At 37.9% G+C, this 18,184-nt stretch overlaps 1 protein-coding gene across 7 annotated transcripts in view; it reads left to right on the top strand.

Annotated features, from left to right (window-relative positions):
• Positions 1-18,184, top strand: part of vps8 (VPS8 subunit of CORVET complex) — a 184,731-nt gene that overhangs the window by 94,808 nt on the left and 71,739 nt on the right. For all 7 annotated transcript variants that reach the window (XR_007897689.1, XM_051702468.1, XM_051702467.1 and 4 more), the window contains 4 exons: positions 3,353-3,442; positions 16,024-16,206; positions 16,822-16,903; positions 17,029-17,111. Coding sequence is in view for 6 of the 7 variants with exons in the window: in XM_051702468.1 (XP_051558428.1) it covers positions 3,353-3,442; positions 16,024-16,206; positions 16,822-16,903; positions 17,029-17,111 (438 nt within the window). In the remaining variant the exon portion in view is untranslated. The remainder of the gene's footprint in view (positions 1-3,352; positions 3,443-16,023; positions 16,207-16,821; positions 16,904-17,028; positions 17,112-18,184) is intronic.

The following is an 18,184-nucleotide window of genomic DNA, read 5'->3' as shown; positions in this document are numbered from 1 at the left end:
TAATATTTGTTGAAAATGTGTGCTTGACATTTCACAATTGCTTGACACCTCGTGCCTCCAGAATAACATTGTTATACTTGCACACTGCACATAAACTTAAACATATACTTGCACATTGCAGACATAAACCAAAATTCTTTTTCAGCAGATATTAATGTCAAAAATACCATGAGAAACAAAGGCTAAAAACACATTCCACAGTTAATGTGGCCTACATATCCAGCTTCATCTGGTGAGAAAAAATAAAGAATGTATCAATAATATAGTTAAATAATAATAATAATAATTAAATAGGCCTATCCGAGGCATATTTTACATGCAGAAACTATAAATGTAAGAGAGTTACATTTTAAAATTTAGTTTTGTGACGCTTCCGGTTTAAGCCACATCCGGTTCTGTCAGAATACAGAGACAGATACAGATCATTTTGTCATAGTAACCGATACAAATACAGTTAATGGCTTCACTGCACTTCTACCCGCCATGTATCTCCCTGGTTCACAAGCGCATTTAAAATAGTCTAAAACATAGTTTAAAAATGCATCTGCCTTGTGCTCGCGCACCTCTTTCTATTCTGCTGTGTTGATAATTGATCCAGGTAGCATCTAGCGTTGTTGATAATGGTCTGCGCACCTGCTCTATGACTAAAGCGCTGACTGATTGGTCAGTGAGACGTTCCGATCTTCTGCCATCCTACGTTTCAGAAATGAGCTCACGGGCCACATATAATGATGGTAGTTTGAGTTTGACACCTGTGTGTTAAGCATTGACGTCACTCTGAGTATGTGCGTATATTTGTGTTTGTATATGGTGGGGTATCTTTCGCAGTGTAGAAAGCGCACAGCTGACTAGGGCTAGCAAGTGTTATGTTGCGTCAAGAATATTAAATGAACCATATGAAATTTCAACAGCGCCACTCATAATTTAGCAGCAGCAGTGCACCGCTGTAGAACGCATATAGGGGAAACACTGTGCTTATTATCCATTCAGTGCTAAAAAGCATTGATACGAAATATATAAAATAATAGAAAACCACCAATTTTACCCAAAATGTATGTGTCCATGTAAGGGTGTCTCCGGAGGCAGCTTACCAAGTTTTGGAAAAGAGCTTATGTGTATACATACACTATATTGCCAAAAGTATTCGCTCACCCATCCAAATAATTGAATTCAGGTGTTCCAATCACTTCCATGGCCACAGGTATATAAAATGAAGCACCTAGGCATGCAGACTGCTTCTACAAACATTTGTGAAAGAATGGGCCGCTCTCAGGAGCTCAGTGAATTCCAGCGTGGTACTGTGATAGGATGCCACCTGTGCAACAAGTCCAGTCGTGAAATTTCCTCACTACTAAATATTCCACAGTCAACTGTTAGTGGTATTATAACAAAGTGGAAGCGATTGGGAATGACAGCAACTCAGCCACGAAGTGGTAGGCCACGTAAAATGACAGAGCGGGGTCAGCGGATGCTGAGGCGCATAGTGTGCAGAGGTCGCCAACTTTCTGCAGAGTCAATCGCTACAGACCTCCAAAGTTCATGTGGCCTTCAGATTAGCTCAAGAACAGTGCGTAGAGAGCTTCATGGAATGGGTTTCCATGGCCGAGCAGCTGCATTCAAGCCATACATCACCAAGTACAATGCAAAGCGTCGGATGCAGTGGTGTAAAGCACACCGCCATTGGACTCTAGAGCAGTGGAGAGGTGTTCTCTGGAGTGACGAATCACGCTTCTCCATCTGGCAATCTGATGGACGAGTCTGGGTTTGACGGTTGCCAGGAGAATGGTACTTGTCTGACTGCATTGTGCCAACTGTGAAGTTTGGTGGAGGGGGGATTATGGTGTGGGGTTGTTTTTCAGGAGCTGGGCTTGGCCCCCTTAGTTCCAGTGAAAGGAACTCTGAATGCTTCAGCATACCAAGAGATTTTGGACAATTCCATGCTCCCAACTTTGTGGGAACAGTTTGGGGATGGCCCCTTCCTGTTCCAACATGACTGCGCACCAGTGCACAAAGCAAGGTCCATAAAGACATGGATGAGCGAGTTTGGTGTGGAAGAACTTGACTGGCCTGCACAGAGTCCTGACCTCAACCCGATAGAGCACCTTTGGGATGAATTAGAGCGAAGACTGCGAGCCAGGCCTTCTCGTCCAACATCAGTGTCTGACCTCACAAATGCGCGTCTGGAAGAATGGTCACAAATTCCCATAAACACACTCCTAAACCTTGTGGAAAGCCTTTCCAGAAGAGTTGAAGCTGTTATAGCTGCAAAGGGTGGGCCGACGTCATATTAAACCCTATGGATTAAGAATGGGATGTCACTTAAGTTCATATGCGTCTAAAGGCAGATGAGCGAATACTTTTGGCAATATAGTGTATGTATAGATTAGTGTACAGTATATACAGTATATTTCAAAAGTTTGTAATGTTGTGATTCATCTCAGAGCTTATTGGTTTAGTGAATGGCTTATAACCCTTTATTGAAGAAATCCCTTTGGAGTAAATTAATTTGAATAATACTTCCAGAACCGAGGCCAATAAAAAAAAGTGGGCGGTCACTGTTGTGCTCTATTGAAGAGTATGTTTGGCACACAGACTGAGACACACTCTCTCTGCAGGTTTGGCAGAGCAGGGTGATGATTAGAAGACCACGCATTTTATTTAATCAATCAATATGGAGCCTCTGATACAACAGGGTAAAGGTTGCCAATCTTATGCAATTAGAGTGCTGGCTGACAGATTTAGAGAGAGAGATAGAGAGATGCCTGGAGGAAAGAATGAATGAATAATACAGGGAGGGAGGGGAGATATCTGCCACACTGAAGCACTGAGAGAGACAGACAGGCAGAGGAGAGAATCAATACTGTTACACCAGCAGAGTGGCACCTGTTAAATATTTGAACAGACTCCTTTCTCTCTCTCACACACACACATGCAAACACACGCTCACACACAGCAGCTCTATAGCCCTGCCATCTTATCTCATTATGATTCATTGCTCCGTGTATATGCATCTATATCTAAAACCATCTGCTTGCAACTGTCTTTTTGTCATTTTGTCTAGTCTTCTTTTTCTATGTCTCTATCTGTTTTTATATAACTGTATTCATCAAAGCCGGTTGGTGTTTCTCTGCCTTCTGCATAACCCTCTTCCCTTCTGTCTCGAAATCTGTTGGAACATCACACTATGGAAACAGCATTTCACAAACAAACAATCTGGCCTAAACATGTTCTCAGTGTCCCAGTGAGACTGTTCATCCTGTAAGCTACTTGGAGTGGATAATTTGTCTTGATAATCTTGACAATTTGGCTGTGACATGATCGACAGTCTTATCTCTTTCTTGTCTAATCACAGATCACAGAGAAACACAAGCTGCATGAACCCACAGCCTATCTGCTGGAGAAGAAGGGAGATGTACAGGGAGCCTTTGAAGTGCTGCTGCAGGTAAGGAAAATGGGCAAAGTTGTCTAGTTAGGTCAGGTTGACCTAAGGCAAATTGGCCGCTATGAATGGCATTTACTTTATTACATAAAATAAAGCATGTGACAGTATGTCAAGTAAGCCACTATTTTGTGTGTGTGTGTGTGTGTGTGTGTGTGTGTGTGTGTGTGTGTGTGTGTGTGTGTGTGTGTGTGTGTGTGTGTGTGTGTGGTGAAAGAGAGCACATGGTGTGTTTGTGTGTGTGTGGTGAACGAGAGCACATGGTGAATGTATTAAGTAATTTATGTCCAAAAATTTAGTTTGTTCCCCTTTCAGGTTAATTCCATGTATGTCCAGAATAAAAACGTTACATTTTGCAGCATTGTTTCTCCACAAATATCATTTTAAATCGAAATAGTGAATTCCTATGAAGCTAATTCACACTTGGAGCAAACATCCGCGTGCCGAAAAGGGGAGTGTGTCGATTTTATTTTTGTTGCCTGGCGATGAAATGCCCTGACCATTAAAATATGAGCTTTGAAGCATTTTGATAGCATAGCGAAGTCCTTCATTTGGAATGGTAAACATCCCAGACTACATTTCAATAAATTACATAGGCCGATTGACAAAGGTGGGCTAGGCATACCCAAGATTTTGTTTTATTATTATGCATTTGGTCTCAGACATTTGGCCCATTGGTCGCTTCCACCTGAGAGAGCCCCTGCCTGGTTTTGTATTGAACAGGAAATCCTTGCCCCTATTTCGCCACTGCAAAGCCTTTCTATCAAACTAATCTGAGAAATTAAGTCACACCCCATTATTTCACATTTGCACGTGATTTGGACAAGAGTGGCCAAAGTGTTTAATTCTGACATTTATTTAAATGTAGCCTCGAGCATATGGCTGAACCCTAAATTATGTATCAACAAGTCTCCTTTCTGTTGGTCAGAGTGGATTGTGAGGGAGGTTACTACACTCGGCGACCTGTATGAGAGTGGAGTGTTGAGATCTTTTGAGAATTTGGGTCATCATTTTGGAATTCCCAGATCTCAGTTTTTTAGGTATTTACAGCTGCACCAACTGCTCTGTACTGTTTTTGAGAGTAGCACACACCCCCCTAAAGCAGCAGATGCTTTGGGAGAGGTGATTACTGCTTTAGTAAAAGGTCATGAGGCATCAGTGTATTACTCCCTGTTAATTCAGAGTCTGGAGGACAGAGCTTCAACTTCTCAGAAGATATTATGGAAGAAAGATTTAAACTTGGTATTGGAGGAAGGAGTGTGGGCTAGGATTCTAAAAAATGTCAAGTCTGTATCTAGAGATGCAAGGGTTCACCTTATTCAGTTCAAGATTTTACATAGATTCTATTGCACCCCCTCTAGACTGTATAGGCTTGGTCTTAAAGACACACCTACCTGCTGGCGATGCCAATCGGAGGATGGAGATATAACCCATGTTTTTTGGGGGTGCGTTAAGATCCAAGGGTTTTGATTGAGAATTCAGAATTTTGTATGTGATGTCTTGGGTACTCAGGTTTTGTTTTGCCCCATACTCTGTATTTTGGGAGATGGGGCAGAAATCAGTGTGGAGAATAAACATGTGGAGGATTGGGTCCAAACCTGTGTTATGGTCGCCAGGCAGGTGATTTTGAGGGGTTGGAAGTCGGTTGGAGCACCTCCGTTTCAGGAGTGGTGCTTGGAGATGGGGAGAGTGGCAGCCTTAGAAGAGGGGTCTTATAGAAGACTAGGGAATCCGGATTTGTTTGTAAGAAAATGGGGTGGATATTTAGCACTCTTGGAGGGTTCTCGGGTGGAATAGTGGAGAGAGAGGGATAATTGTCAGTGTGTGTGATTTTTATATTTGTATATATACAGGTGCATCTCAATAAATTAGAATGTCGTGGTTCATTTATTTCAGTAATTCAACTCGTGTAATTCAAATTGTGAAACTCGTGTATTAAATAAATTCAGTGCACACAGACTGAAGTAGTTTAAGTCTTTGGTTCTTTTAATTGTGATGATTTTGGCTCACATTTAACAAAAACCCACCAATTCACTATCTCAAAAAATTAGAATACATCATAAGACCAATAAAAAAAAACATTTTTAGTGAATTGTTGGCCTTCTGGAAAGTATGTTCATTTACTGTATATGTACTCAATACTTGGTAGGGGCTCCTTTTGCTTTAATTACTGCCTCAATTCGGCGTGGCATGGAGGTGATCAGTTTGTGGCACTGCTGAGGTGGTATGGAAGCCCAGGTTTCTTTGACAGTGGCCTTCAGCTCATCTGCATTTTTTGGTCTCTTGTTTCTCATTTTCCTCTTGACAATACCCCATAGATTCTCTATGGGGTTCAGGTCTGGTGAGTTTGCTGGCCAGTCAAGCACACCAACACCATGGTCATTTAACCAACTTTTGGTGCTTTTGGCAGTGTGGGCAGGTGCCAAATCCTGCTGGAAAATGAAATCAGCATCTTTAAAAAGCTGGTCAGCAGAAGGAAGCATGAAGTGCTCCAAAATGTCTTGGTAAACGGGTGCAGTGACTTTGGTTTTCAAAAAACACAATGGACCAACACCAGCAGATGACATTGCACCCCAAATCATCACAGACTATGGAAACTTAACACTGGACTTCAAGCAACTTGGGCTATGAGCTTCTCCACCCTTCCTCCAGACTCTAGGACCTTGGTTTCCAAATGAAATACAAAACTTGCTCTCATCTGAAAAGAGGACTTTGGACCACTGGGCAACAATCCAGTTCTTCTTCTCATTAGCCCAGGTAAGGCGCCTCTGACGTTGTCTGTGGTTCAGGAGTGGCTTAACAAGAGGAATACGACAACTGTAGCCAAATTCCTTGACATGTCTGTGTGTGGTGGCTCTTGATGCCTTGACCCCAGCCTCAGTCCATTCCTTGTGAAGTTCACCCAAATTCTTGAATCGATTTTGCTTGACAATCCTCATAAGGCTGTGGTTCTCTCGGTTGGTTGTGCATCTTTTTCTTCCACACTTTTTCCTTCCACTCAACTTTCTTTTAACATGCTTGGATACAGCACTCTGTGAACAGCCAGCTTCTTTGGCAATGAATGTTTGTGGCTTACCCTCCTTGTGAAGGGTGTCAATGATTGTCTTCTGGACAACTGTCAGATCAGCAGTCTTCCCCATGATTGTGTAGCCTAGTGAACCAAACTGAGAGACCATTTTGAAGGCTCAGGAAACCTTTGCAGGTGTTTTGAGTTGATTAGCTGATTGGCATGTCACCATATTCTAATTTTTTTGAGATAGTGAATTGGTGGGTTTTTGTTAAATGTGAGCCAAAATCATCACAATTAAAAGAACCAAAGACTTCAGTCTGTGTGCATTGAATTTATTTAATAAACGAGTTTCACAATTTGAGTTGAATTACTGAAATAAATGAACTTTTCCGCGACATTCTAATTTATTGAGAAGCACCTGTATATATATGTTTTTTTATATATATTAATTATTTTTTCTCTTTTTTCCTCTTTAATTGTTTGGTTTTTGTTTTTGTATTCTTTTATATGTGTTCATCTAAGACCACAGGGATGTTTGTTGAGGTTTGGGGTGGGGTTGGGAAGGAGGGGTAGTAGTGGGTGTTCAAAGTTGATTTTGTGTATTTAGAATTTTGTTTTTCTGTGTTTTAATAAATAAAAATGTTAATCCTAAAAAAAAAAATATGAGCTTTGAATCATGTGTCAGGACACGAAAGCCAGCTACGAAACCAGCACAACTGGTGGCGCAAAAGCACAGAAAGCTGTTTTTACCACCAACCTTAAACGCTAATGGAACTCTAGGAAGAAATCCTGAACCAGCATTGAGGATGTGCATTTCATTTGCATCAAATGCCTTAAAAACTTAAAAATAAATATATAAATGTCATTCTATTGACATATAAATTATATTGCTGCATCACTGCCTTGCGTCTCCTTTAAAAAAAAAAAGTTTTTTGAAAGTGTCTCAAATGTTTTCTTCCTCGTTGAGCAAATCAACAGCACACTACATCACTGCTGCTGCTTGTAGAGAGATGCATTTTATTTTTGGCAGAGGCTATAGATGTTATTTACACTGTGTGCAAATAGTGGCAGATACTATTACACACCTGTTTAAATACTAACACAGTATAGGGGTGTCACTGCAGCATTTTTTATTTTGTTTGTTTAGAGTCCCACAGACACCAACCCCTGCCCCTAAACCTAACCCTAATCTTTCTTAAAAATGAATCATGGTTTTACAACAGTAACCAAATATTATCATGGCGTTTTGTAGTAAAATCATAGGAGCCACATAATTAACAACATATTACTGTAGTAACACCATGGTTAACAAAACTTCCAGTGGTTTCCAGTTAGTGTAAATAGTGTAAATAGCCTTTGCCAACAAGGTGGGTTATTTGTACTTAGTGTAAATAGTCTTTGGTATTGTGATTTCATGGTTGTTTTGCAAACTTGTCAAGTAGTTTTTCTTTGCATCCATGATGGTGAAGGGCAGACCAGCTGAAAGGGGCTTTGGGCCACCTACCATGTACTGAGGTAAAATTGCTTGTCAATAAGCGGCAACAATTGTAAAGGCATGAATGTTCTAATGGAGATCATTCACCTCGCTTTTAATGTGAAAGGGCCACTCGACGGTGATTTGTTTTGCCTTATCGCATCGCCTCTGGTGTGCAAAGGCCTATATGTTGATTTATCAAAAACTGAATAGACTGTTCAGATATATACAGATACAGTGTAATTTGGTAATCTCAAGCTATGATGTGATGGCTGAACAAAAACATTTAAATTAGCCGTATCTGTTCTGTAAAGCATTTTTTTTTTTTTTTTCAAAGTGGGGGGTGTGAGGTAAGATGAGCCAGTGGGAATGAGTCATTTTCCATTCATATGACACATGGAGAATTGAATATATTTAAGTTGGCAATATAATATACTGTAACACAAATGACATTTGCCTGAAATGAAAAAAAAAAAAAATGCTTTTTATCTACTCTAGCAGATCTTGCTAGTTGCTTATGTAACCCCAGTCTCCCCTGTATATTTTAACCATTTACCTTTCTTTCTGTTGAGCTCAGTTATTTGTATGCTTGATTTGAGGCCAACAGTACAGTACATTTCAGTTAGATCCAAAAAACTAAGGATGAAGACCAATATCTTTATCTAGGGGATAGACCAGGGCTAGTCAACTGGTGACCTGCCAGTCATCTTTTTCTGGCCCTCCAACAGATCTTTGAACAAATTTCCTCGTGTCTGAAATACTAGAGCACTCTCTGCACAAAACTCATCATTCATAGACGCTAGCCTCAGCAATCAGTGGTGAGTTTAACAATGCTCAATGGCGCATGCAACAGCATTCAGACTACATCAACTGTCTGGAGTCTAGGTACCTGCACATGTGTTCAAGCTTTTCTGGCGAGAGTTTAGTTACACTGCTTTGCTAAACATGGATTGCACCATTTAGGTGAGCATTCGAACTTGTCTTTTTGAATCAAATGTATTTATATAAATTGCTTAGTTGTGTGGAGTATGGTCAAATCTACAGATGTAAAAATGATCACTGCAGTTGTTACAGAAATGTTGTCAGTGAATATGCACATCCCAGGCAACAAAAGAGAAATGGATAATGAAAACCGAACGTTCAGAGAAATTTAAAGTTTGCTTTTATTCACTATTCTTAAAGTGTTAAACGGGCGTGTCTCATCTGTGCAGGGTCTTGTCATAAAAAGTGATAATGTGGAACTGAACCTGCAAAGATCCTGATTATATTTGGTTCTACATACAGCTGTGAGTCAGCCCTCTCAATCACAAAAAGCATCAGCTGAGTTTGTTCTTTTCCCTATGATTATCTGCAGGACTAATTTTTTCCTCACTGAATAGGATGATACTTCATAGAGAAAATGGAAGAATAGACATTTTATCTCTTTTTTTTTTTGTTTTTTCAAAAAGAAAATTACATTTAAATGTATTAAGTAAACATGACATTTCTTTATGGCCATTGATTTCATATGTGGGTTGATATTATGAGAGGTCTTTAGCAGATCTATATGTTCCTCCTCAGTTTTTGTAATTTGTAAACAATAGCCCTAAAATGTTAAAATGATAATTATGTTTTGTTTGTTCATTTGTTATTTTTAAAGTTGTTCATAAATTATTTGTTAGTTAAGAGCCAGTTTTTATGAAGGAATGTATGGACATGATAACTCAATATACAGTAATACAGTATACCCTGTAACTATTTTAATAAATGCACAGTATTGAGTGTTTTTAATTAACATGTTACTTGCTATGAAAGTGCTAGTTGATGAATACGGAATTTTTTTTGGCCCCTGCCAAGTTTTCATCTGGATAAACTGGCCCCCACAAGAAAGTAGTCGAAGAGCCCTGATATAGACCTTTGTCAGGGTAGATGCCATATTTAACTTGACATATATGAAAAAAGGCTGTGAGAAAGAGAAGTACAGTCCATTCAATGAGATGTGTCATGTTTCTAATGTTGTGTCAGAGGCGGATACAACATTAGATATTCATCTTCCCAAGAAACTTCCTTTGAGGAAATAAATCAGGAAAACATGGACCTTATTCAGTATGGAAGACGTAGAGTGCCACTTAAAAAAGGATTAAAAATAAATTATCCTTCTATTAATTTGAAAATTAATATGTGAATAAATAAACCAATTTATAAATGGACAAATAAATAGACAATCTCAATTTGTTTATTTAATTCATGTTTAAAAATGTTATTATATTTAAATCATGTATTTAATTCATGTTTAAAATTCAATTAAATGTAACATTAAAATAGCACAATTAATAAGTCATTTTTAATTGCATTTGGGAATTGCTTTTCTTCATTCATTTGCTAATGGCTTTTCTTTTTCCATTTGCCAAATGCTTTTCTTTCTCCATCCATTTGACAATCAAGTTTAAAAGTGCTATTGGACAGTTTACTAGTGGGAGCAACCAATGACTCAGTTTTAAAACACCCCCTCTCTCCCACGTCCCACTCGAAGTAGATGTCAGATGGCCTGAAAGAAGCATGCCATTGAATAGACTGTAAGACTTTTCCACACAGCTTCGTTTTCATTCACATCAAAAATTAAATATTGAGCTACTCTGAATAAGGTCTACTTATTGTAAAAATTAAACATGACTTCAGACATCAAGATTGTTTTTTTGCTTGTCATCAAGCTCCAGATCCTGGGACTGCACTCCCTTTATAATCAAATCTTTGGGCGTTTTGATGAGACGTCCACAGGTGGTAAGAGTTGGAACAAATTTATCCTCTATCTGGACTCTGAATGATGCAGTCCCCCAAGGTTGTAAACTTAGTCCACTTCTCTTCCCTTTAATTAATCCATGTTTGCGTCACCAGACATGACTCAAAGGCAATTAAGTTTGAGGCTGACACAACTGCCACTGGCCTGATTCCACATGGAGAGGAGCTTGAAATTCAGACAGAATGGTGATAGGACTATAACTTACCTGTGGACAGCTGTCTCTGAATCAGTACAATCAAGGAGATGATCGTAGATTATAGGAAACTTTAGAATGGTGACCACACTTTTCTACATCATTGGAAACTTAAGTGGAAAGGGTCAGCAGTTTCTGGGAATAAACATCGCAGAGGTTTTAAACTGATCTCATCGCACAAGCATTGTGGTCAAAAAAGCATGTTCATCACATCCTGGTCAGCTTGTAAGTGCACTATTAAGAGTATCCAGACAAGGCGCATCAAAGCCTGTTGTGGGAACTGCACTGCACTGCAGTTCAACGTGCTGAGGAAAGTGGTAGTCAACAGATCTTATTTCTGGCAGTGTGCACTTAAACATCAACAGGACAGGATGTATTATGAAGGCCAAGACTATTCTCGCTTTCTTTCGCTTCAATAGAATTTCACTGCTACTTTCTGGCAAATTCTGTCAAACAAGGGGTCAAGGTTTGGCTAGTAAGCATGGTCCAGTTATCCCCTGCTGGTAGATGCAGTAACTACTCCATTCTGGGGGCATAAAGCATCTTTTTCTGTTGATGGCTACTTAATAGTCGCCCTGTGTTCTGCTGAAATACATTTTTCACAAGCAACATGTAAATACATTATAGTACCATATACCAGTACCTCATTTTTTGCAGAATGCCCTTAAAAAGCATTAAATCAACTTTATTTTTTCCTCTGCTGCCTTTGACATTACAGCTGATGCTCAAGTAAAGGAATAGTTCACCCAAAAATTATAATTCTCTCATCATTTACTCACCCTTATGCCATCTCAAACTTAAATTACTTTCTTCTGCAGAACACAAAGAAAGATATTTTAATGGAGATATGATGTGAATATATCCAACCAATGCAAGTCATTGAGGTCTAACACTTCCAAGCTACAAAAGGACATAAAGGCTGTATAAAGGTAATCCATACGACTCCAATAAGTTGTTTAATCCATGTCTTCTGAAACAAAAATATCGATTTTGGGTGAGAAACAAACCAAAATATAACTCCTTTGTCACTATATATCTTTACACGCACTGTGCACATCCTTCAAGCACGAGGAAGTGTGATCGAGCTTCAAATCATGCTCCCGCCTAGGAGACTGCAATCTCTAGATTTATATGAGTTTGAGACAGCATAAGGGTGACTAAATGATGAGAGCATTATTATTTTTGGGTGAACTATTATTTTAAATAGTTGCTAGTAAAAGTCTTGGGATTGTGCTAGTGCCCAACCGATATGGGATTTTTGAGACCGATACTGATTACCGATATGGTGGCCGATTTAGTTAATTTTTGAGCTAGAATGAAAACAGACCTTTTCTATGTGGATTGTGCACCGATTTTGCACCGATATGACTATGCAAAGGCACTCAAAAGGCTGCTTTCTTAAATATTTTTTATCAAAGAATATTTGACATTATTATTATACATTATTATACAGTAAATGTATCAGTCAGTTGCTGACCATTTAAATAGGATAAATTAAAATAAAGTAAATTGCTAAATAAACATCAGTACTGTTTAGTATCATTCAAATGCTGACTATTTTAATACTGCCAGTCAATTAGGGGCAGGTTGTAAAACAAGAAGCATTTACACCTGAGTCAAGAGATAAACAGCGGCAGCAGTGTTACACCATATTCTGCTATACTAGTTCAGGGGAAACTTTCAACGGTGGAAAACCAGACTTTTAAATATTACATTTTGTAAATGCAATGACTGGAATTGTTCGGTTGAAGGGGGTACCAAACTGCGAATTCTGAACAAAACAGTTCGGTGAATACATGTTTACACATTAGCTTCCACTCAGCTGACAATGTATGAAAGTAGCTATGTGTTTAGCTAGTTAGCTATATTCTGTCACTCTCATTGTCACAGAGAGTAAAAGATGGACATTGTTTATATACTTTCCAGCATTGCGTCTCACCAACTAGGTAACAAAGTGGCATGAAATCAGCACTCAACAGACACAATCCACCACCGCAACGTTGTCTGCTGAGCTGAAAAATTATGCTCTGATGCTTACCTTTCAATCTGCTACATTACTCACTGCACTGAAAAACTATAGCTGGCTAACAGCAAACAGATGTGATAAACATGAGTGACATTGTTGTCAGCGACAGGATTAACATAATATATTGAATATTATATTGAAAAGGGAAAATGATGGGGTCATTGTTTATTAACTTTCCAGTATGTATTTCACAAACTAGTTAGCAACTTACCGTTTTTATATGCTTAACTCCGCACTGTCAGCAGAACCATCAGCTCAGCTCCGTTAACAATGGAGTCAGAGTGTGCTCTGCTGGACAAACTACGTTATTACACCAATTCTAAATCACCCCAAGCATTGTTTTTTGCATTATATGTTCTGAAAAAAAAAAAAACTTTTCATATCTGCACATATCGGAAAACATATACACCGATACATCTATGAAAAGCTAATATCGGCCGATAATATCGGCCAACTAATAAATCGGTCGGGCACTAGACTGTGCACGTTGGTGCCATTATCCAGTCAGCGTTTTCAGAAAGTAATTTTTCTGCAACTTGCAGAGTAATTTCTTATGGCATTTACGGTTAAGGTGTTTGGCTCAAAAAACCCTGTATCTGTTACTGACCGCGTTTACTGTACATTCACTTAAGAAAACTTTTTATTCCAGGGTTTTTGCAGTAAGTGGCTTTCTGAAACGTCATGCAAACAAGAACACAGATTTGCTTACGCCATTTAAGGGATTGAGAGAAAGTGTTTTTTACCGGAGAATGCGGCTTGTGTGGTCATGTAAATGCATAATCGCATAAGCATTGTTACAGGATTTTGAAGAGTGCACGTGTGTGTGAACAGATTGGACAACAAACATCATAGGACAGAGCCCAACAACAAGTCAATACAGTGTAAAAAATAATCAACATTTCTGGGAGTACAGTGCGAAAAGCACATATACTATAATCTATACCCATTTCTACACACCAATGTAAAATATATGACTAACCCTCACATTTGCATATATGCGCTCGAACATTGGGGGAATCCCAGAGTTTTACATAAGAGGGAAACCCCACTATTGCAGCGCAATTCCACTGCAGGTCACGATAGAAAGTTAAGGAAACAAACACAGTAACAACTCTGAATATCTGAGAATAAAGTGATTTATTTTTTTTATTTTTTTTATTTTTTTTTCATTCTCTGAAGCAGAAAATTTTAATACGAAAAAATTAAGGGTCTCCCAATACCCACAAGTTTCACCTAAATGTATGGTATTTTTGAGTGCATTTTATTTTATTTTTTTGGTTACTAACTGCATTTTCAGTTATTATGCACTAAAATATTTACATGTAATTACATTTAAAATGTAATTAGCACAAGTACTGAGGTATACAATGATGAATTGTGGATTTTTGCTGCAAAACAACCCCAAAAAAATGCAGCGCAAAATTTGAGAAAAGCCACAGCAAATTCAGTTATTTTATAATCCCAGCTAGCCAAATTACGTGGCCAGTACATAACTGCACCGTAATTTGATGACCAAACTTTCATCGTGGCAATGTAACTGGTTATGTTGTGACAACCGGAAAAGTACAATTCCTGGATTTGTAGCCACAACGTAACTTTGGACCGGTGCCAGTCTGTCTTGACGACATTTAATAATTATTCTATGGGCGGACATGCAGTATTCTAACCTAGTTATGTCCTCATTTGCCCAGCATTAATTTAAAGGCTATTTAAACAGTTGTGCGTATGAATAACGAATGTAGACTCAAAGTTAATGTACTTCATTTATTTTGACAGTGAACAGAGAACAAAGAGAATAAAAGAAATTTAATCCTATTGCCACATAATTGCAACAAAATTATAAGCCTAAATGCCTGTGCTCATATTAAAATCTATTTAGACTATCTTAACACCTAATGACTTGAATTACATTTGCTCATTTCATTTAAAGCCATTTTAAGGATAAAAATGGTAAATGACTTCAGTAAAATATAATCTTTAGATTTACATTTTTTTAAATAAATAATGATATTAAATTATAGCAAAAATGTAAAATTAATCAGTTAGCAAAAAAAAAAAAAATACAATTAACAACTAAAGGTTTATAGATAGATAGATTCATTATCTGAATTCTCTGAACTTTTAAATACTCCTAGGTGATTCGTGAGACTGTCACCACATTTATACAACATTATGCAAAGACATCTAAGATGCTAAATTGTGAACAGATTTTTAAATATCGAATGGTGTTGCCATGACAATGCACTAAATTAATGACAAAAATAGGGAAACAGAAAGTGTCTCATATCTTCTGCATGCATTGTGTGATTTAGATCAAAATTTAGTTGTATGTTTTTTCTTGGGGGCTAATCACATGGATGTGGCTATTGTGGGTCTCGGTCATAGCGCCACCAACTGGCAGCAGGAAGTGTGGCACTAACAACAGACTTTGAAATAGTCCTTTTACATTTACCCAAATCACTTCAAAATTGTTTAGACACTGCTGATGGAAAATTTTGAAGGGTTGCTTGATAGCTTTAATAGTGTTGTCATGGTGGTGGATTAAATTACATGAAGTTGTAGTCAAACTGGAATGGTGGCATATTTCTATTACATATTGTATGATTAGGGTCAAAGTTTACATTAATGTTGAGTTGTTGCTGTGTCCATCATGCATTGTTTTCCGAAAACCAACGGATGGAAATGGACCCATGATGCTTGGGCCTGCCATCGCTGCTTGCAGCTATATTCTTCTATTTGATTCACAGTGTGTATGAGAATGGCATCAGCTTCAGTGGAGGCATTCAGATTAACTGAAAATATTTGAATATCATTGTTGTACTATTGCAATGCTAGTTATTGGCTAGGATGTGTCATTTTACAATTCAAGCTCAAGCTAGTTGCTTGAATTATGCAAGACCAGTGAGAACATGTTTATTCACCTGCACAACTTTTGTACTTTGTATATTTATTCATATGACCATACACTTAATTTTAAATTTGTTCCCTAAAATTAGCAGTTAATTTAGAAAGGGTTTCAGAGAGCAGTGCCTCAAATATCCCTGGTGAGACAGAAAGTTCAGGTGTAAATGTGCTATCGATCTGTTGATCTCTGCTTTTTAGACCCTGAAGGGCAAACTCCACAAACTTGCTCTAGAGGGCTCACAGGCTGACAGACCCAACATTGAGGAGGAGGAGACAGGTGATGAAGTGCAGAGTCCATTGCAAAGAGTGGAGGAAGCTCTGCGTGACATCATTGCTTTGTGTCAGAGGAGCTCGCACGGCCTCAACCAGCAGCAGAGAGAGGTGTGTGTGTGTATATGTGTTAGTGTGTGTTAGAGATATCTGTGAATTGTGTAGTTTCAGCATCCTGATATTTTTTTTTTTTCAAGTGCTGGATATATTGATCCATTAATTCCCAGTTTTACATTTCTGTGTCTCTGTTTGTGTCTGTGTGTAAATCAATCTTTATTTTTTTTTGTTCTAATGAAAAAAGAATATGTTTGTTTACACTATAAATTGTAAAAAATACTAGTGCATTTTGATATTTTTCTCAGTTTTCTGTATACATTGTTCATACTGAAACAAATAGTTAAAAAAGCACACTAACATATCACACTTCTAATGCAGTATTAGTTAGAGAATATAAAAGAAAAATATAAAAATAAGAAGTACATAAAACATAAAAGTTAAATGCACAAATGTTATGTAGTGTCACTCTAATCAGTTGACAAATAACAAGTAAAAATCGAACCACACAGATTTTCAGGCAGATTTTTCAAACCATCAACATATGAGAATACAGAGCCCCATTCTGACACATGAGAAGATCCTCTAATTGTGTATTTTATTTTCTCTAGATGCAAAAACAGCCTGAGATTTAAAAGCCCTAAAGAATTCAATATTTTCTGTCATTCTCAGGCTCTGTGGTTTCCTCTCCTAGAGGCAATGATGTCACCACAGAAACTACTCAAAGGTCCTGATGCCAAATACACTTCAGATGGTGAGACAAACACAAAGAAGCTCTACATAAGAAAAAAAAATAAAAAATGTTCATCTAAAGTTACTGTACTGTAGCTGAGGGCTCAGTCATTAGTGTGGTCATAATTGTTTTTTCCCCATCCTTAGCACTAAAAGAGCTTACCATGAAAGTCTTAAACAGCATGTCTAGCTTCATCACCCCACCTGCCATCATTCAGCGTATCCTGCAGGTGAGCATATACTTTTGTTGTTTAAAATGGCTAATAAAGGTTTTATAACTGGATTGTTTTATGCTGGACTGTTACTAACACCATCCATTGTGTGCCTGTGTAGAGACAGGTCTGTGTTCTAAGTGTGTTCCAGTTGTTGTGGTATAGGGGTGGGCGATATGACCAAAATCATATATCACGATATGAGTAATTTTATATCACGATAACGATATATCACGATATGGTAATAGTTTTCAATAAAAATTGGTTTATATATGAAATAACTCTATTGTAATGCCTGTTTTTGGAACTCCACTCAGTGAATTAAATACATTATAAATTAAAACTACTTCCTCTTTATTTGGATAAAAAAAAAACAATGTCAAAGGAAGCAAATAAATCAACTTGTTTTAAAAAATCAACCTTAGCAAAATGCTAAGTATTCCACATTTCAGTTTAAATTGTTATTGACTAATATTATTATTATTATAAACTTTGCTCAAGAAACTTAAGATATTCTCAAAGCAATGCAACAAATAAAATAAAACATATTAAAAAAATATACAACCAAAATAAATATTTCTTGAAGAAAATAAATATGAAAATGTTTTAACTTTTGCTAAATAAATACATTTATAAATAAATAACCAAATTAATGTGGAGTTCATCTTTTGGCTTTCATAATATTCTTTTGCGTGCCTCATTTTGAGGTGTTAAAACAGATTTCTTGTATTACGAGTGAATATCGTCGTGCGAATAAAATGTTTCCGCACCTGTTTTAATATCAAGCTCCTCTTCATTTTCTTGACCTGTTTGGGAGTCGTCCCATTCCGTGGAGATTTCGTTCTCCATTTGGGTTTTATCTTGGTCAAAATTGATCAGGTAGCACGAGTGATCCCGCTCTGAGCTCTCCTGTCTCTGGATCACAAATATCGGAAATCCTGCTGGACTCGCGCACACACTTCGGCGCTCCAAAGACAGCACACGCCACAGACACGTGAAACATTTGCATGTCAGATGAGAAGAATATGTAGCACTTTTAACGCGCCAAACATGTGATGAAGGTCATTACGTTTGCTTGGGGGGCCACAGAA

The sequence above is a fragment of the Myxocyprinus asiaticus genome, chromosome 7 (assembly GCF_019703515.2).
Source record: "Myxocyprinus asiaticus isolate MX2 ecotype Aquarium Trade chromosome 7, UBuf_Myxa_2, whole genome shotgun sequence".
Taxonomy (NCBI): domain Eukaryota; kingdom Metazoa; phylum Chordata; class Actinopteri; order Cypriniformes; family Catostomidae; genus Myxocyprinus; species Myxocyprinus asiaticus.
This window is presented reverse-complemented; position numbering and strand designations above follow the sequence as displayed.